Source organism: Marmota marmota, unplaced genomic scaffold (assembly GCF_001458135.2).
Source record: "Marmota marmota marmota unplaced genomic scaffold, marMar, whole genome shotgun sequence".
Taxonomy (NCBI): Eukaryota; Metazoa; Chordata; class Mammalia; order Rodentia; family Sciuridae; genus Marmota; species Marmota marmota.
The window spans coordinates 1,301,718-1,324,160 of NW_026000205.1; the positions used below are offsets into that span (position 1 = coordinate 1,301,718).

At 47.5% G+C, this 22,443-nt stretch overlaps 2 protein-coding genes across 4 annotated transcripts in view; one reads left to right on the plus strand and one right to left on the minus strand.

The window, feature by feature from the left end:
* Positions 1-208: 208 nt before the first annotated feature.
* Prrg2 (proline rich and Gla domain 2) lies at positions 209-5,780 on the minus strand. Of its 2 annotated transcripts, none has more exons than XM_015496536.2 (7): positions 5,621-5,780; positions 4,915-5,011; positions 4,413-4,594; positions 4,185-4,224; positions 2,090-2,237; positions 1,162-1,296; positions 209-835 (listed from the first exon to the last, which is right to left on the minus strand). In XM_015496536.2, the coding sequence occupies exons 2-7, from the start codon at positions 4,997-4,999 to the stop codon at positions 817-819; spliced, it is 609 nt and encodes a 202-aa protein (XP_015352022.1). In that variant the 5' UTR covers positions 5,000-5,011; positions 5,621-5,780; the 3' UTR covers positions 209-816. The 2 variants fall into 2 exon arrangements, with proteins under 2 accessions (XP_015352022.1, XP_015352021.1); XM_015496535.2 differs by having other exon boundaries at positions 4,915-5,071.
* A 675-nt stretch (positions 5,781-6,455) lies between these two features.
* The window catches only part of LOC107151244 (nitric oxide synthase interacting protein), an 18,555-nt gene continuing 2,567 nt past the window's right edge, over positions 6,456-22,443 (plus strand). The window contains exons 1-4 of one of the 2 annotated variants that reach the window (XM_015496537.2): positions 6,456-6,587; positions 19,805-19,875; positions 20,405-20,510; positions 21,683-21,764. In XM_015496537.2, coding sequence (XP_015352023.1) covers positions 19,806-19,875; positions 20,405-20,510; positions 21,683-21,764 — 258 coding nt within the window. In that variant the 5' untranslated portion in view covers positions 6,456-6,587; position 19,805. Of the gene's footprint in view, positions 6,588-6,798; positions 6,970-19,804; positions 19,876-20,404; positions 20,511-21,682; positions 21,765-22,443 lie in introns of those variants that run through there. The other variant, XM_048790532.1, reaches the window with a different exon arrangement.

Below are 22,443 nucleotides of genomic sequence, written 5' to 3' on the forward strand. Positions count from 1 at the left end.
GGGGAGGGGAAGGGGGGCGGGCGGCGGGGTGTCTGGCTGCGCTCCGCTTCCTCCCACAATCCCGTGCAAATGCAAAAAAAAAAAAAGAGAGAGAGAGAGAGAGAGGGAGAGACTGAGCGACTGAGCGCTAGCAGAGCCTGGGGGTGTAGGGCACAGCGTTTGTACAGAAAATCAGCTCCACCGCGCGCAGATGCGCCCGGGAACGCGGTTCAGTTCATGAGATTTTTATTTTTTATTGTTTCATCCTTTTAAAATTTCCTTTCCAAAGGGTTTTTATCCAGGGGAACAGTTCAAGTCCGGTTTCCCGATACAACACGAGCCTGTCCCCGCCGACCACACTTGCAAATATAACCCCCTACCCTTTCTCTGGATTACGAGGCGTCCCTGTGCGCGCACCGAGTCTACCCTAAGACTCGAGGGTGTACGGGCGGGGCTCTCCGCGTGTGCGTGCCGTGCCCTGTGGCATCCGAAGGAGGTTGATACACACGCAAGACCACACACCCGGCCTGTCGGACTGGGTCTGAGTTTCCACGCGCGCTTGCCTACACCGAGGGCGGGACTGGTCGACTGCCCCAAGTCGGGAGAGCCTTGGGGCACGCAAGGGGCAAGGTCCTCGACTCCGCAACACGTCGGCCGGGGACGTGCGTGTATCCGTAAGCGGCGGAAACACGTGTGACTGGATAGGCCTCGGGTCGAACGACCCCTAATCCCTCCAACCCCCAAGCTCAACTCCAGAATCTAAGAGGCCTGGGGACTTCCGGAATCCGGTGTGAATCAGGGGCACAACTCGGGCAGCCGGGACTCTGTAGCAGATCTTCAGAGAGGCCTCCGGAGGCTACAAGGGGAGGGGCATGGAGGAGAGTCAAGGATCCGGCTGTCCCCACCCCACACCCCCGCAACCGAGACCACTCCGATCCGCCCTTGGCTTCTCAGCCAATCCCTGACCCTCTGGGCATAAGCCCCACCCCGCTATAATGCTACACTCTCACAACGCTGGGCCACGCCCCTACAGACAATTGCATGCAGCCCCACCCCCGCACTCCAAGCCCTGCCCCCGGTGATAAGCCCCAAATTCCAAATCCCGCCCCTAGACCTACGCCCCTCCTCCGACAGTGCCCTCCCCCTCATCGCCCCGCCCCTTGATAGAAGCCCTCCCAGTACCTTGAGTAAGGGGGTGGAGGTGCGTCGTGCACACCAGAGGCTGCTAGCGCCTGCTCGTAGGTGGGAAGGCCTGGGGGTAGGAGTGGAGGTGCAGGTAGGGGCGTTGGAGGGCTCAGAGGGCTGATGAGTCCGGCCCTGGGGACAGAAAAGGTGCAGTTAGCAGGAGGAACCTACAGGATAGAGAGGAAACACAGGGGGACAGAGGTGGAAGAAAGATTGACCAGAGGAAAGGAGGGTCACCTTCAGCCTATCCCTACATGCAGAAAAGCTCCTGAACAGGTGTACATGGACAAGTAGACACAAATCCAAAACCACAGATGCAGGCTGTCATTCAGACACTGAAACATACACCAGATACAGGCAGAGTAATAGAGAAACTGCCTGCAGAGAGGTAGGTAGGTAGACACACACAGAAACAGAACTCAGCAGATCCAGAGAGACACTGGATCACAAATTTCCCAGATAACTCATCCTAAACGCCCCCCAAAACCCAGTGTACTTCTACAACTTAGGACACTTAGACATTCTCTGAGACCCTGCTAGTGAGAAAGACACACCTAGACAACTTACAGCACACACAACACATGCTGCACCCTGTCACCATGGAAACTGACATGCCATAGACAACCATGGCTCACAAGCCGCACAAAAACAGTCTCATCACGTACAATATTGGAGTGATAATCTCACAGAAACCTGGTACCCAAAGATAGGCAGGCAGCAAATGTTGACAGAACTCCTACTACTAGCCTGACAGCTGCCCGAACTAGACCCAAGCCAGCTGACAGACACTTTCTCCATGTGCCTGTCTCTACATATCTATTATCAGTGCCATCCTGCCCCCAATCCTGAGCACAACTCCTTAGGTCAAATCTCTCTCTGTCCCCTGTTCTCTTCCCCTGGCCCCTCCCTCCTGAAGCCCCCTTACTCTTGGGAAGAAGATTGCTGACTTTGGCCCCTGCCCTGGCTCCGTTGGTAATGCAGATACCAAAAGACTCCCAGGCCAGCCAAGACAATTATCAGGATGCCAGAGGTCAGCCCCACCGCCAGGCCTGCTATGTCCACTCGTCCATGTCCTGTGGATAGAGGGAGCCACTGCTTCAGAGACTGCCATCCACTCCAATATCCAAATTGCCCCACCCCTACTTCACAGGTTGTGAACGCTCTGTGAGCTCAAATGCAAAAAAAGCCTGTGATAACTTCATCTGGGATTTTTAAAAAGGGGAGTTAAATCCCTATGACAACATAGACCCTGCTTGGATATGGGGTGTCCTGGTCCCCAAGAGTCAGGGCACAACCTCCTATATGATCCATCTGTTCAGTGAGCAGTTGACACATTGAAGATAGGGTACAGAGCTCAGGTGGCTTTAAGAGGCCCCTACACTGAGCATTGCCAGATTTAGCCAATAATAATATAGGACACCCAGTTAAATGTGAAATTCAGATACACAACAGATAAGTTTCAGTATAAGACTACCCAATGGGCTGGGGTGTAGCTCAGTGGTAGAGCACGTTCAAGACCCTGGGTTCCATCCCCAGCACTACATAAAAGGGAATAAAATAAAGTTATTGTGTCCAACTACAACTAAAAAATAAATATTAAAAAAAAAAAGAATATCCAGGGGCTGGGGATGTGGCTCAAGTGGTAGCGCCTGAGGCACTGGGTGCAATTCTCAGCACCACATAAAAAAATAAAATAAAGATATTGTGTCCATCTAAAACTAAAAAATAATTTAAAAAAAGAATATCCAATGCAGTATTTAGGATACACTTATACTTTTAAAACTATTCATTGTATATCTTAAGTTTAAATTTAACTGTTGCAGGAAGCACGGGAGTCGGGGGGAGGTGGGGTCCCTATATTTTATCTAGCAATTCTGCCTGCTCTGGAATGCAACCCCTTCTACCAACCAGGCCACCGAGAAGTAAGGCCTCAACTCTAAAGGAAGAGCAAAATCTACAGGAAGGTTTCCGAGTTTACCAGACAGCTAGCAAGCGTTCACTTCATAGAGAAATTTAGGGAACACCTCCTAATAATTATATGTCCAAAACTCACATGGACCTGTTGCTAATCTGAGGGAGCACAGGGAGACCTCTTTTGTGAGGCTTTGCTGGCACTTACTTCTGGGGGCAGTTTTATTGACAGTGGGGGCTGGAGGGGCTTCCTTCAAACTAAATCACTGGGACTTTTTGACTTCCTTAAGAAAACCCTGCACTGAGAAGGCAGGTCCTTCCAATTCAAGCAGGTTTCAGGTAGATTCAAGGAACCACTAGACCTCCCTAATACAGTAGCAAAGGAGTTACCTCCCCTAGCAACCAGGCTCCAATGTGAGGACTCCAGCCCAGGCCTAGGGCCTGTTGCTAAGGTGCATTCACCTTAGCAACCAGGCCACCAGGGGGTGGGGCATCTGGTACCCAGAGGGGGATCCTCCAGTGGGCAGGAAGCCTTGGGTCCTCCAGCTAGGTGCAGTTGCTAGGGAGAAGGCCGCCTTAGCAACCAGGCCACTGAAGCTGGGATGGGGCTGTGGGGGAGGGGAAGCCTGCCAGGTAGTGCTTCAGGCTTCCTCAGTCTGGCCTGACCAGGCCCCGTTGCTAAGGAACAGCCCCCCTTAGCAACAGCTGCAGCCAAGATGGGGCCTCAGAACTCAGAAAAGGGGCCGGGGGGTGGGTAAACTGGACAGGTAAGGATGGCCAAGCCTCCTGCTCTGCCCATGTTGCTAAGCAGCAGCCCCCACTAGTAACCAGCAAACCCCAAAGGGGCTGGGGCTCAGTGCACTTGCCCCTCTGATGAGCTCCAGGGCTATAGCTCTTCCCTCCATGACATGTTCCCTTTCCTGGAGACATGGGGCCTCCCCTGAAAGCTAATAGGGTATGTGTGGTGAGTCTCAGACAGGGGCTACAGTGTCAAGGGAGGGGTCTCCTTAATAAGGGTGAGGGCAGCTGATTCTTTTGCCTAATTTCCCATTATTTTGGCTTCTAAGGGAAGGGGCTGCCTGGAACAAAAGGTTTCAGCCAGAACTCACCTCCTTTGCCATTGTAGATGTAACTCTCCCAAAAGCGGTCCTTGAGGGGTAGGGGTGGAGAAGAAGGAGGGAAGACAGCAAATCAAGTGGGGGATCCACAACACCCCAAAACGAGTCCACCTTGATAAGACCCGCAGGAGGAGGAAGTTGAGGGCCAGGACCTCCCACCTCCACCATGGAGAAGACAGAGGGCCCCAAACTCCAGTCCCCTTCACCCCCAGCCCTCACCGTCAGAGTATTGTCCTCAAAGTACTCCCTGGCCTCTTCCCAGGAACACTTTTCCTCATTACACTCCCGCTCTAGGTTCGCTGGTGTGAACAGCTCAAAGTCCCAGTGATTGGCTCTTGGAATCCGCCTGTGGCTGCCCAGGAAACTCTGGGCCTCTGTGGAACCCAAGAAGAAGTCTGGTCCTAAAGACATGAGAAGAGCATAGGGCCCAATGGTAGGGTGCGGCCGTGCACCTGTGAGGCACTGAGTTTGAGCCCCAGCGGAGAAGGAGAGGAGAAGGAAGGAAAAAATAGAAAAAAAAAAAAAAGAAAGAAAAATAGAGAGTCCCTAGAGCTGCAGGCATAAGATGGGGTCTTCTGGGAGAAGGGGCTGGGAAGGGGCTTTGACGCCTGGGTTTGAGTTAAGACGGGCTGGTTTTCCATTCTGGGGCAAGGAAGAGTGGACCAGCAGCAAGGGTTCCTGGGTCAGGCCTCTGCACGCAGCTTCTTCCCCCAATACTCACTTTGGTCTTGCTTTCCACTGGGTGAGTTATCCAGGCAGGTTGTCAATCCCATACAGAGCAGCAGCAGAGAAGGGTGGCCCTTCATATTTTGTGGACACTTGGAACAAAGTACAGTATAGATGACAGGTGCCTCAGTCCCTGGGGAATGAGTCTCTTCCTGGACTCGGCATGCATGAAAGTAAGAGCTGGCACTTAGCTAGCCCGCATTCTGCGGACCTGTATCAACTCATTTTAATTCTCAAAGCAGTCCTATTATTATCCCATTTTATAGATGAGCAAACCAAGGCCCAGAGAGGTAAAATAACACCCATAGTCATACAGTTTGCAAATGTCAGAGCCAGTGTTTGGAGGAAGGCCGTGTTCCTCTAGAGATAAGCACAGGAGTGCTTGTCCTCTACTGTGTCTGCAGCACCCAACACTGGTTTTGGCACGTAGTAGGTGCTCATAAACAGGTCCGGTGGTGATCAGTTCCTTCTTTCCTGGCAATTTCCACCTACACTTCCCTTTGCCCATTGCCACATCCACTCACAGAGATCAAAGACTACAGGAGTGGAAGGGTTCTGTATTTTGGAGTTAGAGGGCATGAGAAAACAGGGGCTCTGGACTCCTGGGTCTGGGGGTCCCAAACTTCTGGGCCTCAAAGTGGTGGAGAGCAAGAACACCAGGGTCTTCAAACCAGGTTCTGCCTCTAGGAATATTCACTTACCTGCCCAGACCTGTGAGCACTGCCCCTCCTCCTTAATCGGATCTCTTCAGCCAGCTGTAGCCAGAGGTGAAAAGGGGTAGGGGAGAGGGGAGGGGGGAGGGAGAAGGGGTACTTGGTTCCCGGTAACCAAACTCGGTTTCTAGCAGAGAGGCGGGGCTTGCGATTACCTGCCTTGGGCGGGACTCAGGTTAGGGACAAAGTATTTAAAGGGACCTTAGGACAAAGGGCCTAAGGGCCAGAGCTCCTTAGAGACCTCCCCAATACCCTTGGGCATTTAGGGGACTGGGTTTGCATTGACTCCTCCCACCCTCCCACCCCCCACTCCCGACCCCTGAGGGGTCGGCTACCCCGTGGGAACCTGCCTGGCTGAGCTAGGGAAATGTTTGGTTCTCCAGATACCTAGAAATGGACAGAAACGGTATGTCTTGGTCCCTGGTATAGTCGGGCGATACCGCAATAAATCACTATTTTCTGAGAATGACTTCAATGGCTTTGACTTACGATTTCTTTATTGCTATATCTATAAAATGGGAACAGAGGTGTTCTCACTTCTCTACCTGTTAAGCTGTAGCATGAAAAATAAATACTATATTTGGGGATGTAGCCATCCCAATCTCAAGGAGAGGTGGTTAGTCCTTGAAATCTGGCTTGGAGAGTTTCAAAAGCATTGGAATTAAAATAGGAAATCGTCCGCTGTAGGAAATGCCTAGTATATACAAAGCGTTCGCCGTAGTCGCGCCAGTTTCACTAACCGGAACCTTCGAGTTGTCTCTCAGGTTTCCGGAGGGAGGAAGAGAAAAAAGAAAGGACTTACTCAGCCAGTAGAGGCGCCCCCGCCACTAGGGGCACCTTTACTTCCGGTATCTGCGGCAGGGCGGAAGTAGGTGGAACAGAGTGAGAAAACAGTACTTCTTTCCGGTGTAGGGGCACAGTTGGAGCGACTCGGCGAGGAGGAGTCGTTTGTGAGGTGAGTTCTAGGAGTTGGAGGGATAATGTTGCTGCGGTCCTTCTCGGACTATCTCCCTGGGTTTCTGAGGGAGACAGGGGCAATATTTCGAATTCTCGATTCGCTGTCATAACACGAGCTCTCCCGACGATCTAAGTTGGAGGCTGAACTACATCTCCCAGCATCCTCTGGAAGTAGCCAGCTCTCATTCGGGCAGTTCGGCGGTTGTTGGCGATGGGTCGGAGGTCCCAGTGGAAGGAGGAGCTGGGATTCCCGGGGCTCTGAGAAGTGGGAGTCGAGGAAGGAGGCCTCACTAGGATGAGGAGGGCGAGCGGGCAGTAGTGGATTGTGCAATCTGCGGTTGCCTTCTCTGTACCCCTTTGACAGTCTCTTCCCTCTCGAGGTTGGTGTAGGGGTTAACTTTTTCTTTTGTGGAGCTTTGGGATCAGACTGTCCTTGGTTTGCATCCTAACGGTGCTGTCGATTCGGTGTGAATTTGGACCTTGAAGGATCGGTATTAATATTTTGTTATGAGAATGTTCAAGATCCCCCCGCCCCAATACTGAATCCACGGGCGCTCTACTGCCGAACTAGTCTCCCAGACCTTTTTTTTTTTTTTTCATTTTGTTTTTGCGGTGCTCTACCACTGAGCCACACCCCTAGCCCCCTTTTGGTGTTTATTTTGAGACAGGGTCTCCTAAATTGTGGAAAGTGGCCTTGAACTTGCGATTCTCCGGCCTCAGCCTTTCCCGTAGCTGGGATTACAGTGGGCCACCTTGTCAGGCTTAAATCTCTCAATGTAGAACAGCCAACCCCCTCTTCGATCCACCGTTTTTGGATTTTTTACCCCCTTGGTGTAATGGGTTCATTTAAGAAACTGAAACAGTTATTCTGTTGGGTCATCTCACCATCAGAATTTGGGTTTTTGTTTGTTTCATTTCTTTTTCTTTTTATATTTTATTTTATTACTTTTATTATTATTTTGTACTGAGGACTGAACCCAGGGATGCTCTACAGCTGAACTACATCACGTTTCATTTTGAAACAGGGTCTTACTAAGTTGCTGAGGCTGGCTTCCAACTTGCCATCCTTCTGCCCTAGCTTCCCCAGTCGCTGTGATTACAGGGGTGCACCACATCGCCTGGCTCTTTCTTTTTTTAGTTGTAGTTGGACCCAATACCTCTATTGCGTTTGTTTATTTTTATGTGATGCTGAGGATCGAACCCAGGGCCCCCTCATGTGGGAGGCTAGCTGCGCTCTACCTGAGCCACAACCCCAGTCCCACACCTGGCTCTTTTTGCTTCTTTAGAGTTTCATTTCACTAGTTCCACCATCTATCGTCAGCTAACTACAGTCTGTAGAGCCAACTCAAATCCAGCCAACCATCTGTGTTTGTTTTTTTTTTTTTTAATCAGCTTTAGTGGAATATCATTAATGTAACACAGTTCACCCATTTAACATGTACACAGTTCAGTGGTTTTAGCATGTTCAGAGTTGTGCAACTGTCACCACTATCACTTTTATAATATTTTCATCATCCCCAAAAGAAATCTCATTCCACAATTTCTCCCAGTTCTTTCCACTCCACCCCCACCTCTGCCTTAGGCAGCTGCTAATCTCCATTCTATCTCTATGGATTTGTCTAATCTGCATATTTCACTTAAATGCATACAATATGTGTTCTGTGGGTTTCTTTTACCTGGCATCTGTTTCAAGGTTCTCCAGTGTTGTAACATATAGCAGTACTTCATTCTTTTTATGGTTGAATAATATTTCACTGTAAAGGACAGACCACATTGTCTCCATCAGTTGACAGAGAGTTTCCTCTTTTGGCTATTATGAATAATGATGCTGTCAGAATTTTTTGTGCAAGTTTTTATGTGGACATACGTTTTCCCCTCTGTTAGAAGTGGAATTGCTGGGTAAATACTGACCGTTTAAGGGTTTGAGGAACTTGCAAAGTGGCTGCACCCCTTTTCATTCCCATGGTGATTTGTGAGGGTTCCAATTTCCATATTCTCACCAACACCTATTACTACCTGTCATTTTGGTCATACTGTACTCATTCTAACGGGGTGTAAATTGGTATCTCAGTGTGGTTTTTATTGTAATTGCTTAATGACTAATGATATTAAATATCTTTTCATGTGTGTTATTGGCCATTGCGATCTTCTTTGGAGAAATGTCTGTTCTAATCCTTTGTCCTTTTTATTTATTTTTTCTTTTAATATTTTTTAGGAGCTAGGGTTGCAGCTCAGTAGTAGCGTGCTTGCCTAGCATGCGTGAGGCACCGGGTCCAATTCTCAGCACCACATACAAATAAATAAAAAATAAATAAAAGGCCCATTAACAACTAAAAAATCGTTTTTAAATATATTTTAGTTGTAGATGGATATGATACCTATGTTTTATTAATTTTTATGTGGTGCTGAGGATGGAACCCAGTGCCTCACATAGGCTAGGCAAGTGTTCTACTGCTGAGTTACAAGCCCAGCCCCCTTTGCCCATTTTAAAACTGACTTGTCTTTTGTCTTTATAAACTTTCTTTTTTGGGCATGAAGATTGAATTCAGGGGTGCTCTACCACTGAGAGCATCACCAGCCCTTTGTATTTTTTATTTTGAGACAGTCTTGCTAAGTTCCCCAGCCTGGCCTCAAATTTGTCATCCTGCCCCAGCCTCCAGAGTAGCTTGGATTTATAGGCGTGTACCAGAACACCTATTTGGTTTACAACATTCTTGGGAGAAAGTCTATAGTATTTTTTAGGTTCTTGAAGGACTTCTGACCCCACCATTAAAGAGCCACTGGTTAGACATTCTTTTCAGGAAAAGACGGTTAGGAGATAATCAGGGTAATTCAAACACCAGCTGGCCAAGCATGATGTTAAGAAATTAGTACCATGTTTGTGTATTGTGGGCATATTGTTAAGAAGTTCTGTCTTAGCACCGTGCTGTTCGCGGTGGCCAGTACAACAACCACTAGGTCCTAGGAGACTGGAGCATTTTGATATGTAGCTACTTTGACGAGTGAGCTAAATTTTAGGGGCTGGGGTTGTGGCTCAGCGGTAGAGTGCTCATCTAGCATGTGCGGGGCTCTGGGTTCAATCCTCAGCACCACATAAAAAATAAAATAAAGGTATTGTGTCCAACTACAACTAAAACAAAATGTTTAAAAACAAACAAACAAAACCTCTTCAGAATCTAAACACCAATATTTGGTTCAATTATTGAAAAACTTTTTAAGTATGGAACAATCAGGGTGTGGGAATCAATGTTTGCAACTAAATTTTATGAAATCTAAATGTAGGTCATTTAGTGAAACTGGGTGCAGTGGTACACACCTGTGATCCCAGTGGCTCAGAGTATGAGGCAGGAGAATCACAAGTTCAAAGCCAGCCTCAGCAACTTAGCAAGGCCCTAAGCAACTTAGCAAGACCCTGTCTCAAAATAAAAACTAAAAGCTAGGCACGATGGTGCAGGCCTGTAATCCCAGCTCAGGAGGCTGAGGCAGGAGGAGTTCGAAGCCAGCCTCAGCAAAAATGGGGCGCTAAGTAACTCAGTGAGACCCTGCCTCTAAATAAAATACAAAAAAAGGCTGGGGATGTGGCTCAGTGGTGAGTGTCCCTGAATTCAATCCCTAGTACCAAAAATAATAATAAAAAATAAAAATAAATAAATGAATAATAAAAACGTTATCGATGGGGCTCAGTGGTTAAGAGCTCCTGGGTTCAATCCCTGGTTACCACCCCCACCTCCTGCCCCCCCCCCAAATTAGTATCTCCAGTGAAAATTTAGCATCTGAATTAGTAGTGCTAAAAGAGTAGAATATACCCTGGATCTTGAAGACTGAGTGAAGGAAGAAATAGATTGGCCTTTATTTTTAGAATGGGACCTCCTGGTGGCCTGTACCTGGTTAAGAGGGCAGCCCCAGAGCTGAGATTGTGGCTCAGCAGTAGAACGCTCGCCTAGCACGTGCCGGGGGGACCTGGGTTCCATCCTCAGCACCACATAAAAATAAATGAATGGAATAAAGGTATTGTGTCCAGCTATAGCTAAAAAATAAATATTTAAAAAAGGGGGGTGGCAGCCCCAGAGCCTGGGGTTTGAATCCCAGCTCTGCCATTTCCCAGCTGGTGGCTTCTGTGTGCCTGTGGCCTCCCTGTAAAGTGGGGGCGATGCTAAATAATAGTTGATGTTATTGTGGGTCCTGCTCTTTTGGCTGTTTCCTCTGAAATGTTGGTGACAGCAGATGGCAGTAGTTCTGTTTTCTATTTTGAAATTGGCCTGAGGAGACAAAAGAATGTAGGAGTGGAAACTCAGTTTCTGGAGTTTCCCCTAAATCTTGCCCTGCTGCCTGGCAGCCCCATCTACCCTTGGCCAGGGAGTCTCTCCCTTTTTTATCTCAGGAACTTCAGAATCATGAAGGACTTCTAAGAGCTTCAGGTTATGTGAGTTGCATCAACCAATATTTGCCACATCAGAAAATAAAATAAAATAGATACTTTTAAACGTTGTTGGTGCTGGAGTACATACCCTGTGTTGGGCATGGTGGCGCACACCTGTAATCCCAGTGACTCAGGAGGCCCACATAGGAAGAGTACAGGTTTGCAGCCAGCCTCAGCAACTTAGTGAGGCCCTAAGCAATTCAGCAAGACCCTGTCTTAATAAAAAGGGCTTGGGGCTCGGGTTGTGGCTCAGTGTCAGAGCACTTGCCTGGCATGTGTGAGGCCCTGGGTTTGAGCCTCAGCACCAGATAGATAGATAGATAGATAGATGAATGTATTGTGTCCATCGACAACTTAAAAAAAATTAAAAAATATAAAAAGGGTTGAAGATGTGGCTCAGTGGGTAAGTGTCTCTGATAAAATACTTGGTACCAAAAAAATGTACAGTTCAGTGGGTTTTAGTATATTGGCTGTATTGTATACCCATTACTACTATCTGTTTCCAGAACATTTACATCACCCCCAAAATAAACCCTGTGCCTACCAGCAGTCACTCTGCATTCCTATCCCTAGCCCCCAGCCTGTGGTGCCACTAATCCACCTTCTGTCTCTTTGACTTGGCTTATTCTAGATACTCCTTGTCAGTGAAATTGTACACTATATGGCCTTTTGTGCCTGGTTTCTTTCCATTGGCATAAGAAAAGAACTTTTTTTTACTCTGGAGGCTAAGGCAGAAAGATCACAAGTTCGAGGCCAACCTGGACAACTTAGCAAGGCTCCATCTGTAAATAAAAAATACAAGGGGCTGGGGAGGTGACTCAGTGATAGAGTGCCCCTGGGTTCAATCCCCAATCCTGGAGGGAAGGAAGAAAAAAGACCTTTAAAACCCAAGACAGAATGCACACAGCACATTCAGTTAGCCACCGGAGCAACGACATTCTTACATAGCTCACAGCCTCCGGAAAACTCTGCTGTATAGGTGTGAGAGAACAAGGAAAATAAAGGTAAATAATGTTTAGTAATATGAAAAAGTAGTTTTTTGGAGTCCCTGAAAATATTTTAGGGGCCTTGGGGTCCCGGAGCCTTACTTTGAGAACTACTGACCTAGGCAAATGGTTCCCCTTCTAAGGCTCGGGTGGCCCATTGGCAAAGTGGAGATGCTGATGGGACCTGTTTGGTGGGTGGTTGAGGTTAGATAATTGATGACAGCAGGGGCTTGAAGGGTTGACATGTGTTCAGGGGTCAAGCCTGTCCCTGGTGTTCATTCTCATACCAACCATGAAAGTTAAAAAGGCTCCTCTCTCAGGTCCTCCTACTCATGGAGGGAACATTCCCCATCCACACGGAAACCTCTGTTCCTGGCCACATAACACCCAGCCAGCTCATCTCTGGGAAAGCAGGGTGCCCTGTGCCAAATACCACAGAGGGTCAAGGCAGTTGACAACTAAGAATAGAGCGGGGAATTTGTCCATGAGGTCAACACGACCTTCATGAGTGGCAGTTGGGGGGGCTGAGGCGGAAGCCAGGGGGCTGGGCCTGGGGAGTGGGTGGCACATAAGCAAGGGGAGGTGGCAGGTGCTGGCCACTTACTGGGAGGCTTAGGGCCTGGGAAGTCAGAGGAGAGGCCTGGCTTGTAGAGTCAGTATAGTCAGTTTTTCTATAAGAAATATTTTAAAAACATGAACTTATTCCAATGCAGTTGGTATATTAGGAGCAATTTGGAAGGGGCTGGGGTCAAGTTGGGGGTTCTGTCAAGGTCAGTTCTGCAAGTAACACCATGGCATCCTTGAGGGCACAGTGACCCAGAAGGACCGTTTCTGGGGTAAGAGAGATGATTGGAGTAGGGGTTAGAAGACACACCCATTTGTCATAAACACAAACTATGAGGGTCTGCGTCTGTGTAAATATTGCTAAAACCAAAACTGGCCTTCTGAGCAAACGTAGGTAGAGGGGGAGAGAGCTCTGCAGCCAGGAGAGCCTGGTGTTTCCAGTTGGAATGTGAAAGGCTGCGTAGTGTGGAGCCTTTTGCTGGTCAGTGTTCTTGGGTCTACACTTGGTGGTTGATGGTTGCAGTTCAAGGCAGGCCAGTCCCCCTGATGGTCAGTCACTGCATTTCACTATCCATTCTCTCAGGGAAGGACATTCAGTGGCTCCCCTTCAGGGTAAACAGCGGTGCTGTGAACAGCCTTTTATCTGCTCCCCTGTGGGTAGCTTGAATGTCTTTGGGACATATGTGCCCGAGAGCCGAAGTATGTGCCAAAGCAGCAGCAGCAGTATCTGGGGATGGCTGGCCTATCCGTGCTGCCACACGTCGCCCAGCAGTCCTCTGACCCCCCGCCCCCAGCCCCACCAAGCCTCTCTTAGCTACCTGTTGGTAGGTGTGAAGCAGCAGCTCCTTGGAGTTTACATGAGCATCTCCTCATCTGCTTTTTGGGCTTTTGACTTCCTTCTGCCTCTTCATATCTTTGCTTATTTTTCTGTTGAGGTAGCTGTTTTTTTGCCTGTCAGTTTGCTGGAGTTCCATGTATAGTCAGTTTTTCTGTAACAAATAATTTAAAAACATGAACTTATTCCAATGCAGTTGGTATATTAGGAGCAATTTGAGCATAAAAAAAAATTCACATTTGCTTCCATGCATCCATGAGAAAGAGACTAGGTGGATTCAGAACACTACATACAGAGGAAACAAGAGTGTAGGAATACACAAAGCACACATAATGCGTTTTCCAGAAACATCTACCACTACCTCCGTTCCCTACATATGTTAGGAACCACATCCATCCACAGCTGTAATAGAACTTTCCATCAGGTTTCAGAGAACCCTCTTCCACCACCTCATAACAACTCATAGGATGTCCCCTTCGATGCCTGTTTCCATGGAAAACCACATGCCTTTGTCAAGGTCAAGTGCCATGTTTTTTGGAGTGGGTATGGATTTATTAACTATTTCATGCCCGTAAAACCACTCACCTCTGTCTTTCTAGCCTCCTGTGTCTTTCAGCATCCTGGACAGTTTACAAGTGCCGTGCCACACCCCATGTCCTCTATGCACCCCATGATTTGCACTGCAAGTTTTGCATATTGCTGTGAAAGAACATGGCATTATAGTAGGACTGACTATTCCAGATGAGTCCCTTGTGGATTGGAGGCATTACAGTGTCTTCTTGTCTGTCCTGGATGCCACATTTTCCATAGTATAATTTACACCGACAGGGCACAGCTTGGGGGTGTTCACAGGAAATCCAGTGGTGGAGCTGCGAGGTCAGTGGAGCTGCGAGGTTGAGGTCGTTGGAGGCGTGTTAGCCTGACAGTCTGCATGGAGAGTGATGGGCTAATTCATTTATTTATTTATGGTTCTGGGGATAGAACTCGGGGCCTCCCACATGATGGGCAAGTCCTCTACTCCTGAGGCACACCAGCAACAAACGATCATCAAATGTTAAATGTACATGCCTTTTGAGCCTATGACTCCAGTTTTAAGAATTTATCCTAAATGAGCTAGGCATGAGGCAGGAGGATCATAAATTTGAGGCCAGGCTTAGCAGTTAAGTGAAACCCTGCCTCAAAATTAAAAAATAAAAAGGTCTGGGGATGTTACTCAGTGGTAAAGCATTCCTGAGTTCAATCCTTGGTACCACAAAGATAAGTAGGTAGGTGGTAGATAGATGGATAGATAGAATTTATCCTAAATGTAACCTTGCATGCATCCTAGATGACATTGGATACAAGGCTATGTGTTGCAGATGCTCAAGTCTATCCACAGGTGTTAAATCAAGGGGGAGCATCATATTAGGACAACATGGTAGCCACAGTGCAGAACCAGAACATGCTTGATGGGCCCCTGGAGAATGATTATCGGAGAGGAGCAGGGTCCCCCCACCCCCAGTTAATTTCTTTCTAGAACAAATACAAGGAAGAATAGAAAACAACCATATAGTCAGTGGCTTTTCAAAGTGAACACACCCATGCCACCTGCAGCCAAATCTAGAAAGAGAGCATGCTTTCATAGGGCTGCCTGGAGGCCCCTCCCAGCCACTTCCGCTCCCCAAAGGAACCTAGTTTCTAAAGACAACATTACTTTTTTTTTTGGTACTAGGGATTGAACCCAGGGGTGCTTTATCACTGAGTCGCATCCTCAGCCCTTTTTATTTTTTATTTTGAGACAGGGTCTTACTAAGTTGCTTAGGGCCTCACCAAGTTGCTGAGGCTGGCATTGAACTCACGATCCTCCTGCCTTAGCCACCACATCCAGCCCATAATTACTTTTGTGAGTTGTTGAACTCCATATACATGGAATCATATAATAAATTTTCTTTTGTGTCTGGCTTGTCTCACCCACATGGTATTTATGAGATTCAGCCTGACAGTAGGTTGTTTGCTGTCATTGCTGGGTGTTCCCATTATGTGATTGTGCCCCAGTTCCTTTAATCCATATGCTCAGGCATTTGGATATTTTTTAGTTTATCAGCAGTTCCAAATAATGCACTCTAGGATGTGTCTTGTGGGAGACAGATGCTCTTCTGTAGGGAAGTAGGAGAGGCGTTGGTAGCTTGTAGGAGGGCATATGTTTGACATTAGTAGGCATTGACATTTCATTTTCAAAGTGGTTGTACCAGTTTGCTCTCCCCACAGCAGGGAAGTATTGCAGTATCATACCTCACATAGCTTCTGGAAAATTCCACTGTACTACACTCAAGAGAATGAGAATGAAAAAGGCAAATAATGTCTTGATGCTATTATGATAAGAATTTGCCTTGCAGACTCCCTGGGAATGTCTTGAGGGCCCACAGGGGTCTTAAGACCACACTTAGAGAATTACTGATCTGGAAGAAATTTTGTTTCTTCTTTTTCTTTTCTTTCTTTCTTTTTTGATACTTGGAATGGAATCCAGGGGCAGTTTATCACTGAGCTAACTGAGCCACATCCCCAACCCATCCTTTTTCCCCTTCTTATTTATTTTTGTTGTTGTAGATGGACAGCATGCCTTTGTTTATTTTTATGTTGTGCTAAGGACGGAACCTATTGCCCCAAACGTGCTAGGCAAGCCCTCTGCCACTGACCTATAGCCTCTCCACCCCTTTTGTTTTGTTTTGTTTTGGGGGTACCATGGATTTAATTCAGGGGTGCTCGACCTCTGAGTCACATCCCAGCTCTATTTTGTATTTTATTTAGAGGCAGGGTCTCACTGAGCTGCTTAGGGACTCACTAAATTGCTGAGGCTGGCTTTGAACTGGTGATCCTCCTGCCTCAGCCTCCCAAGTCACTGGAATTACAGGCATGTGCCTCTACACCTGGGTAGAAGAATATTTTGACTGAGAACCTAAGGATCATGTGAATAAAAATAAATTTTCTATCTGTTTCCCCACTCCCGCAGTAGAGACTGAGCCCCATGGGTGCTCTACTACTGAGCCACATCCCAGTCCTTTTTAAAATTTTTTTTTAGTTGTAGTTGGATACAATACCCTTACTTCATTAATTTATTTTTATGTGGTGCCGAGGATCGAACTCAGTACCTCGCATGTGCTAGGCAAGTACTCTACTGCTGAGCCACAGTCTCAGCTCTCCAGCCCCCCAGCCCTTTTTTTTTACAATATTTTTTTTAGTTGTAGATGGACGCAATACCTTATTTTATTTTTTTGTGGTGCTGATGATGATCGAACCCAGTTCCTCACACATGCTAGGCAAGTGCTCTGCCACTGAGCTACAACCCCAGCCCTTCCCCTGCCCTTTTTATATTTTATTTTGAGACAGGGTCTCACTAAGTTGCTTAGAGCGTCACTTAATTGCTGAGGCTGGCTTTGAACTTAAAATCCTCTTGCCTCAGCCTCCTGAACTGCTGGAATTACAGGTATGTACCCTCATACCTGGCTTGATTTTTAAATTTTGAGACAGGGTCTCACTACGTTGCTGAGACTGGCCTTGAACTTGCAATCCTCCTGCCTCAGTGTTCAGAGTTGCTGGGATTATAGGTGTGTGCTGCTATATTCAGCTCCTATTCATATTTTTTGTTGCAGAGAAATAACAGGGTAATCACTAAAATATTTTTGAGCACATAGATATAAAACTTTGGGTTAAAGTGGGTGACAGGGAAAGAAGTGGGATTAAAAATGCAAGTTGAAAGAGAAGAATAGAACATGTAAATATTTCCTTTTGTAAAGCAGCTTTTTCTTGCATTTTTCAAATGAATGATGTATGTGTATATCAAATCATTAAGGTATTTAGATTCAGCTGCATTAAAAGGCAATACAACATTATATTCAAATGTCAAGATGTTAATTTTTTTTTTAACAAAAGGCGGGGCAGATGGCCCTTTTTTGTTTGGTTTGTTTTATTTTATTTTATTGTTTGGGGGGTTTTGGGAGTTTAACTCAGGGCTTGGCACATTTTAGTCGAGCACTCTGCCATAAAGCTACATCTCCAGCCCTAAAATGTCAGGATTTAAATTGTAAACTGGAAACTGTATTATTTGTAACAAACCTTAGGAGAATCTTTTTTAATATGTATATATTTTTTTAGTTGTAGATGGACACACTACATTTATTTTGTTTTTTTTATTTTTTTGCTCATTTATTTTTATGTGGTGCTGGGGAATAAACCCACAGCCTCACATGTGCAAGGCAAGTGCTCTACCACTGAGCCACAAACCCAGCCCTTAGGAGAATTTTTAGTTTTATTTATTTATTTTGGGGGGCTTACCAAAAATTGAACCCAAGGGCACTTAACCACTGAGCCACATCCCCAGCCCTTTTTATTTTGGGAACCAGAGATTGAACTCAGGGTCATTCAACCACTGAGCCACATGCCCAGCCCTATTTTGTATTTTATTTAGAGACAGGGTCTCACTGAGTTGCTTAGTGCCTTGCTTTTTGCTGAGGTTGGCTTTGAACTGACAATCCTCCTGCCTCAGCCTCCCAAGTCACTGAGATTACAAGCCTGCACCACCGAGCCCAACTCCTTTTTTATTTTTTTATTTTGAGACAGGCTCATGCTAAGTTTCTGTGGGCCTCCTCTAAGTTGCCTAGTCTGGTTTTGAACTTGGGATCCTGCCTCAGCCTCCCGAGCTGATGGGATTATAGGCATTCAACACTATGCCCAGCAGGAGAATTTTTAGATGGTAACTTAAAGATGGGGGAGATATGAATATAATTTTTTAAAATCCTTTTAAGGGTTAAAAGAACATGTAGGCTGCTGAACTGGCTCGTTTAGCTATTTATTAAGCAGGGAGTCCTGCTAAAGCCTATGGGCTTCAGGGGAGTTCATCTTTTAAAAAAAAATGGGTTAGTGGGGGCGGGAGGCTGGGTTTGTGGCTCAGTGGTAGAGTGCTCGCCATGAGGCACTGGGTTCGATCCTCAGCACCACATAGAAATAAAGATACTGTGTCCACCTAAGACTGAAAAACGGGTTCCCTACCTCACACCATATAAAAAATTAATTGAAAACAGAACAGAAACCTAAGTGTAAAAGCTAAGTCTACAAACTCCTGGAAGAACATATAGGAATAAACTGCATAATCTTGGCTCATGCAACATCTTCTTAGATATACCACCAAAAAAATAAGCAACAAATAAAAAATTAGGTAGTTGTTCTTTATAAAAATTAAAAACTTGCCAGGCACAGTGGCACATGCTTGTAATTCCAGTGACTCTAGAGACTGAGGCAAGAGGATTGCAAATTCAAAGTCAAACTGAGCAACTTAGAACTTGTCTCAGAATAAAAAAAGGGGGGCTGCTGGGAGTATAGCTTGAGGGTAGAGTGCCTTTCTGGGTTCCATCTCCAGTATAGTTAAAAAAAAAAAAAAGTTTTTGTCACACACCATCAAGAAACTGAAAAAGCAGGGCCTGTGTTGTGGCTCAGTGGTAAAGCACTTGCCTCACATGTGTGAGGCACTGAGTTTGATCCTCAGCACCACATAAAAATAAATAAAGGTACTGTGTGTTCATCTACAACTGAAAAATATTAAAAAAAGAAACTGAAAAAACAACAGAATAGAGAAAATATTTGTAAATCAGAGCTGACAAAGGACTTACATTCAGCATGTATATCAAGAAATCTTATAATTCAGCAATAAAAAAGGCAAGTAGCCTGATATAAAAATGGACAAAGGATTTGAATAGACATTTCTTTATATGTAGCCAGTCATCACTGAGCATGTGAAGAGGTGCTCAGCACCGTCTTCCTCAGGCAGAGCCCCACTCCGAGCTGCTCTCAGACCCATCATCCTCCATCCATTCATCACCGGCTAGTGGACTGGTGGACAGTAATGGGGCCAAGCGCTGAGACTAGTGTCTTGGCCACAACTGAGTCCATAAAGATGGGAGTGGAAGGCAGGTGGAGTGGGCTTACCAGCGATGGGCCCCTTACCTACTTAGACTGAAGTGGAGTCTACCTTGGTGTCTGTCTTTATTTTTTATTTTGAGACAGGGTGCCACTCAGTTGCTGAGGCTGAGGATGAGGCTGGCCTTCAACTTGCGATCCTCCTGCCTCAGCCTTCCAAGTAGCTGGGTTCGAGGTGTATGCACTGCACCCAGTTGATGTCTTTTTTAAAAATGTGAATGGCACAGCTAGGCCACCTGGTCTGCACCTCTTCCCTCCTCCAAACAAATAATTCTTTTGTCATTAAAGGTTATGTTAGGGTGAGTTCAGGTGAGTGGGGGGGGGGGCTTCCTGGAGGAGGCACCGTGACCGTATGCATCAGCTTTCCCATCCAAGGGGGAGATCAGCTCTGAGGGCCACAAAGGCCTGAGTGTGAGCAGCATCCAGTCAGCACAGCCTTACTACTGTCCCTTCCTCCCCAGGATGACACGGCATGGCAAGAACTGCACGGCGGGGGCCGTCTACACCTACCATGAGAAGAAGAAGGACACAGGTACTGAGCTGGGGGCCTGCAGTGTCTCAAAGTCACCTTCTCAGTCTGCGCCCCTGATTTTGCCACTGTGCATCCTGCGAGCGCCCTTCCCCCTGCACCAGGCACTTGATGGTCATGACGACATGAGTGACAGCCTCCCTGGCCCAGTGTCCCTGGAGGCACTCACAGGATTTATGCATTCCTCCCAATCTTCAGTTGTGAGAGGCGGCACCTGTTATGGCCTGTCCCAAGGGGGTTGGATGCAGCAGTGCAGGCACTGGGTCACGGCACAGCATGGGACTCAGCACGAGCTGTCAGCCATGGGGCCTGTCTTGCCTCTGGGAACCAGCACTTTCCCGCAGGCCGTGCAGCCGCAGCCCGATGCTGACATCAGCTCTTGACCACCTTTCAGCCAAAGATGGAGGTGCTGGGCCTGTTTGGCTCACTCCTGCCTGGCCCCAGTCTCTCTGGCGGCGCTCTCTCCTCTGGTATTGGGGAAGCGGATGTCTCTTGTCTCTGCCTCTCCCTCACTGTCCAAATCTCTCCCCAGCGGCGTCGGGCTATGGGACCCAGAACATTCGACTGAGCCGGGACGCTGTGAAGGACTTTGACTGCTGCTGTCTGTCTCTGCAGCCCTGCCATGATCCTGTGGTGACGTGAGCTGGGGACAAGGGTGGGAGGGTAAGGGAACCAGGCAGAGGGGGCTTCACGCGTGGGTCTAGCCTCTCAGTGCCCCAGTGTTCTCATCTGAGGCAAGGGCGTGATCCTGGTCCTGTTTCATGTATTTATGACTTTGACCACTGCCTGGCCACGAGAAGGGCTCTGGTACAGGCAGCACGGCAGTGGCTTCAGCAAGGCAACAGGTTCTGACAAAGATAATGAGAGTCGATTGTTGCTCAGGGTTCCAAGGCCACCTTTAGGTTCAGTTATTCCCTAAAGGAACTAACAGAACTCATCAAACCTGTCAGATCCGCAGTGACAGTTTGTTATGGTGAAAGGCGGCAGACTACCATGAGCAATAGGAATAGGCACCTGGGGTGTCCAGACAGAGCTTGCGTGCATCCTGTGCAAGTTGGGTGGCCAATGCTAATCCTCCTGTGAGCTGTGTGTGATGACACTTGGGGCATCACCAACCAAGGAAGCTCCCCTGGCCTTGGTGTCCAGGGTTTTGATTGGCAGTTGGTTGCACAGACATGACTGATGGCCAGCTGGCAGACCTTGGCCTCCAGCCACTCTGAAGGTCAATATGACACCCCGTGGCCCACGGTCCCCAGATAAATAAAGATACCCTTATCAGGTAGGACATTGTAGGAGCTTAGAGAAGCTCCCAGGAGCCTGTCAAAGACCAGTCCTTTCTTTGGAATACAGAAGGTCTGGGCAGCCCAGGCCTGCCGGGTTCACCCTCAATGGCACAAGACTTTCCCCTCCAAAGTACAGCATGCTCCAAAGCCACGAGAATCAGTAGCATGGACTAGTGTAAGAATTTACCTCAGAAGCAGGGCACAGTGGGGCACAACCATAATCCCAGCGCCTACAGAGGCTGAGGAAGGAGGATCACAAGTTCAAGGCCAGCCTGGGAAAATTAACAAGACCCCTTCTCAAAATAAAAATAAAAAGGACTAGGGACATATCTCAGTGCTCGAAGCCCTAAGGCCAATCCCCAGTACCATTTAAAAAAAAAAAAAGGAGAATTTATCTCAGAGAGCTGAACTGAGCCAAATACTGTAGGACCAACAGGGCAGGGAATTAATGTTGGATGGGTGCTTATTGGGCCTTGGCCATATGACTGGGCCAGGTCCCTGGTCTCTCATCCTCCCTCTCTCTGCAGCCCAGATGGCTACCTGTATGAGCGGGAGGCGATCCTGGAGTACATTCTGCACCAGAAGAAGGAGATCGCCCGGCAAATGAAGGTGTTGGGGATGGGGATAAAGGGAAACAGGTGGGCAGGTGATATTGACTCTGGGCTCATGGCAGAGCCACTCTGGGCCGTCTGGTCTCAGTTCCTTCCCCCAGGGCCACTGCCTGTGCTGTCCCGCTGCTCAGTATGCTATGCCCCTCCCCCTTCTGGTGAAAACTTCCCACTCTCCGGATTTAAATCCCAGACACAGCCGACTCTAACCTTCCCCTGGTCCCGGGCCTTCTGGGTCTGACCTGGTCACCTCTTCTTTAGTTATAGCTGCAGGTTTACATGTGCTTTCTCGTGTGTGCTAATGTCCCCCACTAGGAGGGGTCCTTTTATCACCGTAGTTGAGGCATGGTGGGTCTGTACCCTTCCTCCCCCTGCCTCGTTTTCTGAGAGTCAGGTTGATGCTGTACATACACAGTACCACTGAGCTACATTTCCGGTCCCCTTGTGGAACTTTCTGTCTCAAATGGCTCCCTCCACACCCATGTCCCCCCCCACAGCCCTGTCCCTGACCAGGTTTTCCCTTACGGTGACCATATTGGAAGCCCTGCTGGCACCAGGCACCATCCTTATAATTGCAGTGATTCTGGAGACTGAGGCAGAGGACCACAAGTTCAAGGCCAGCCTGGACAACTTAGTGAGACCTTGTTTCACAGTTAAAAAAAAAAAAAAAAAAAAAAAAG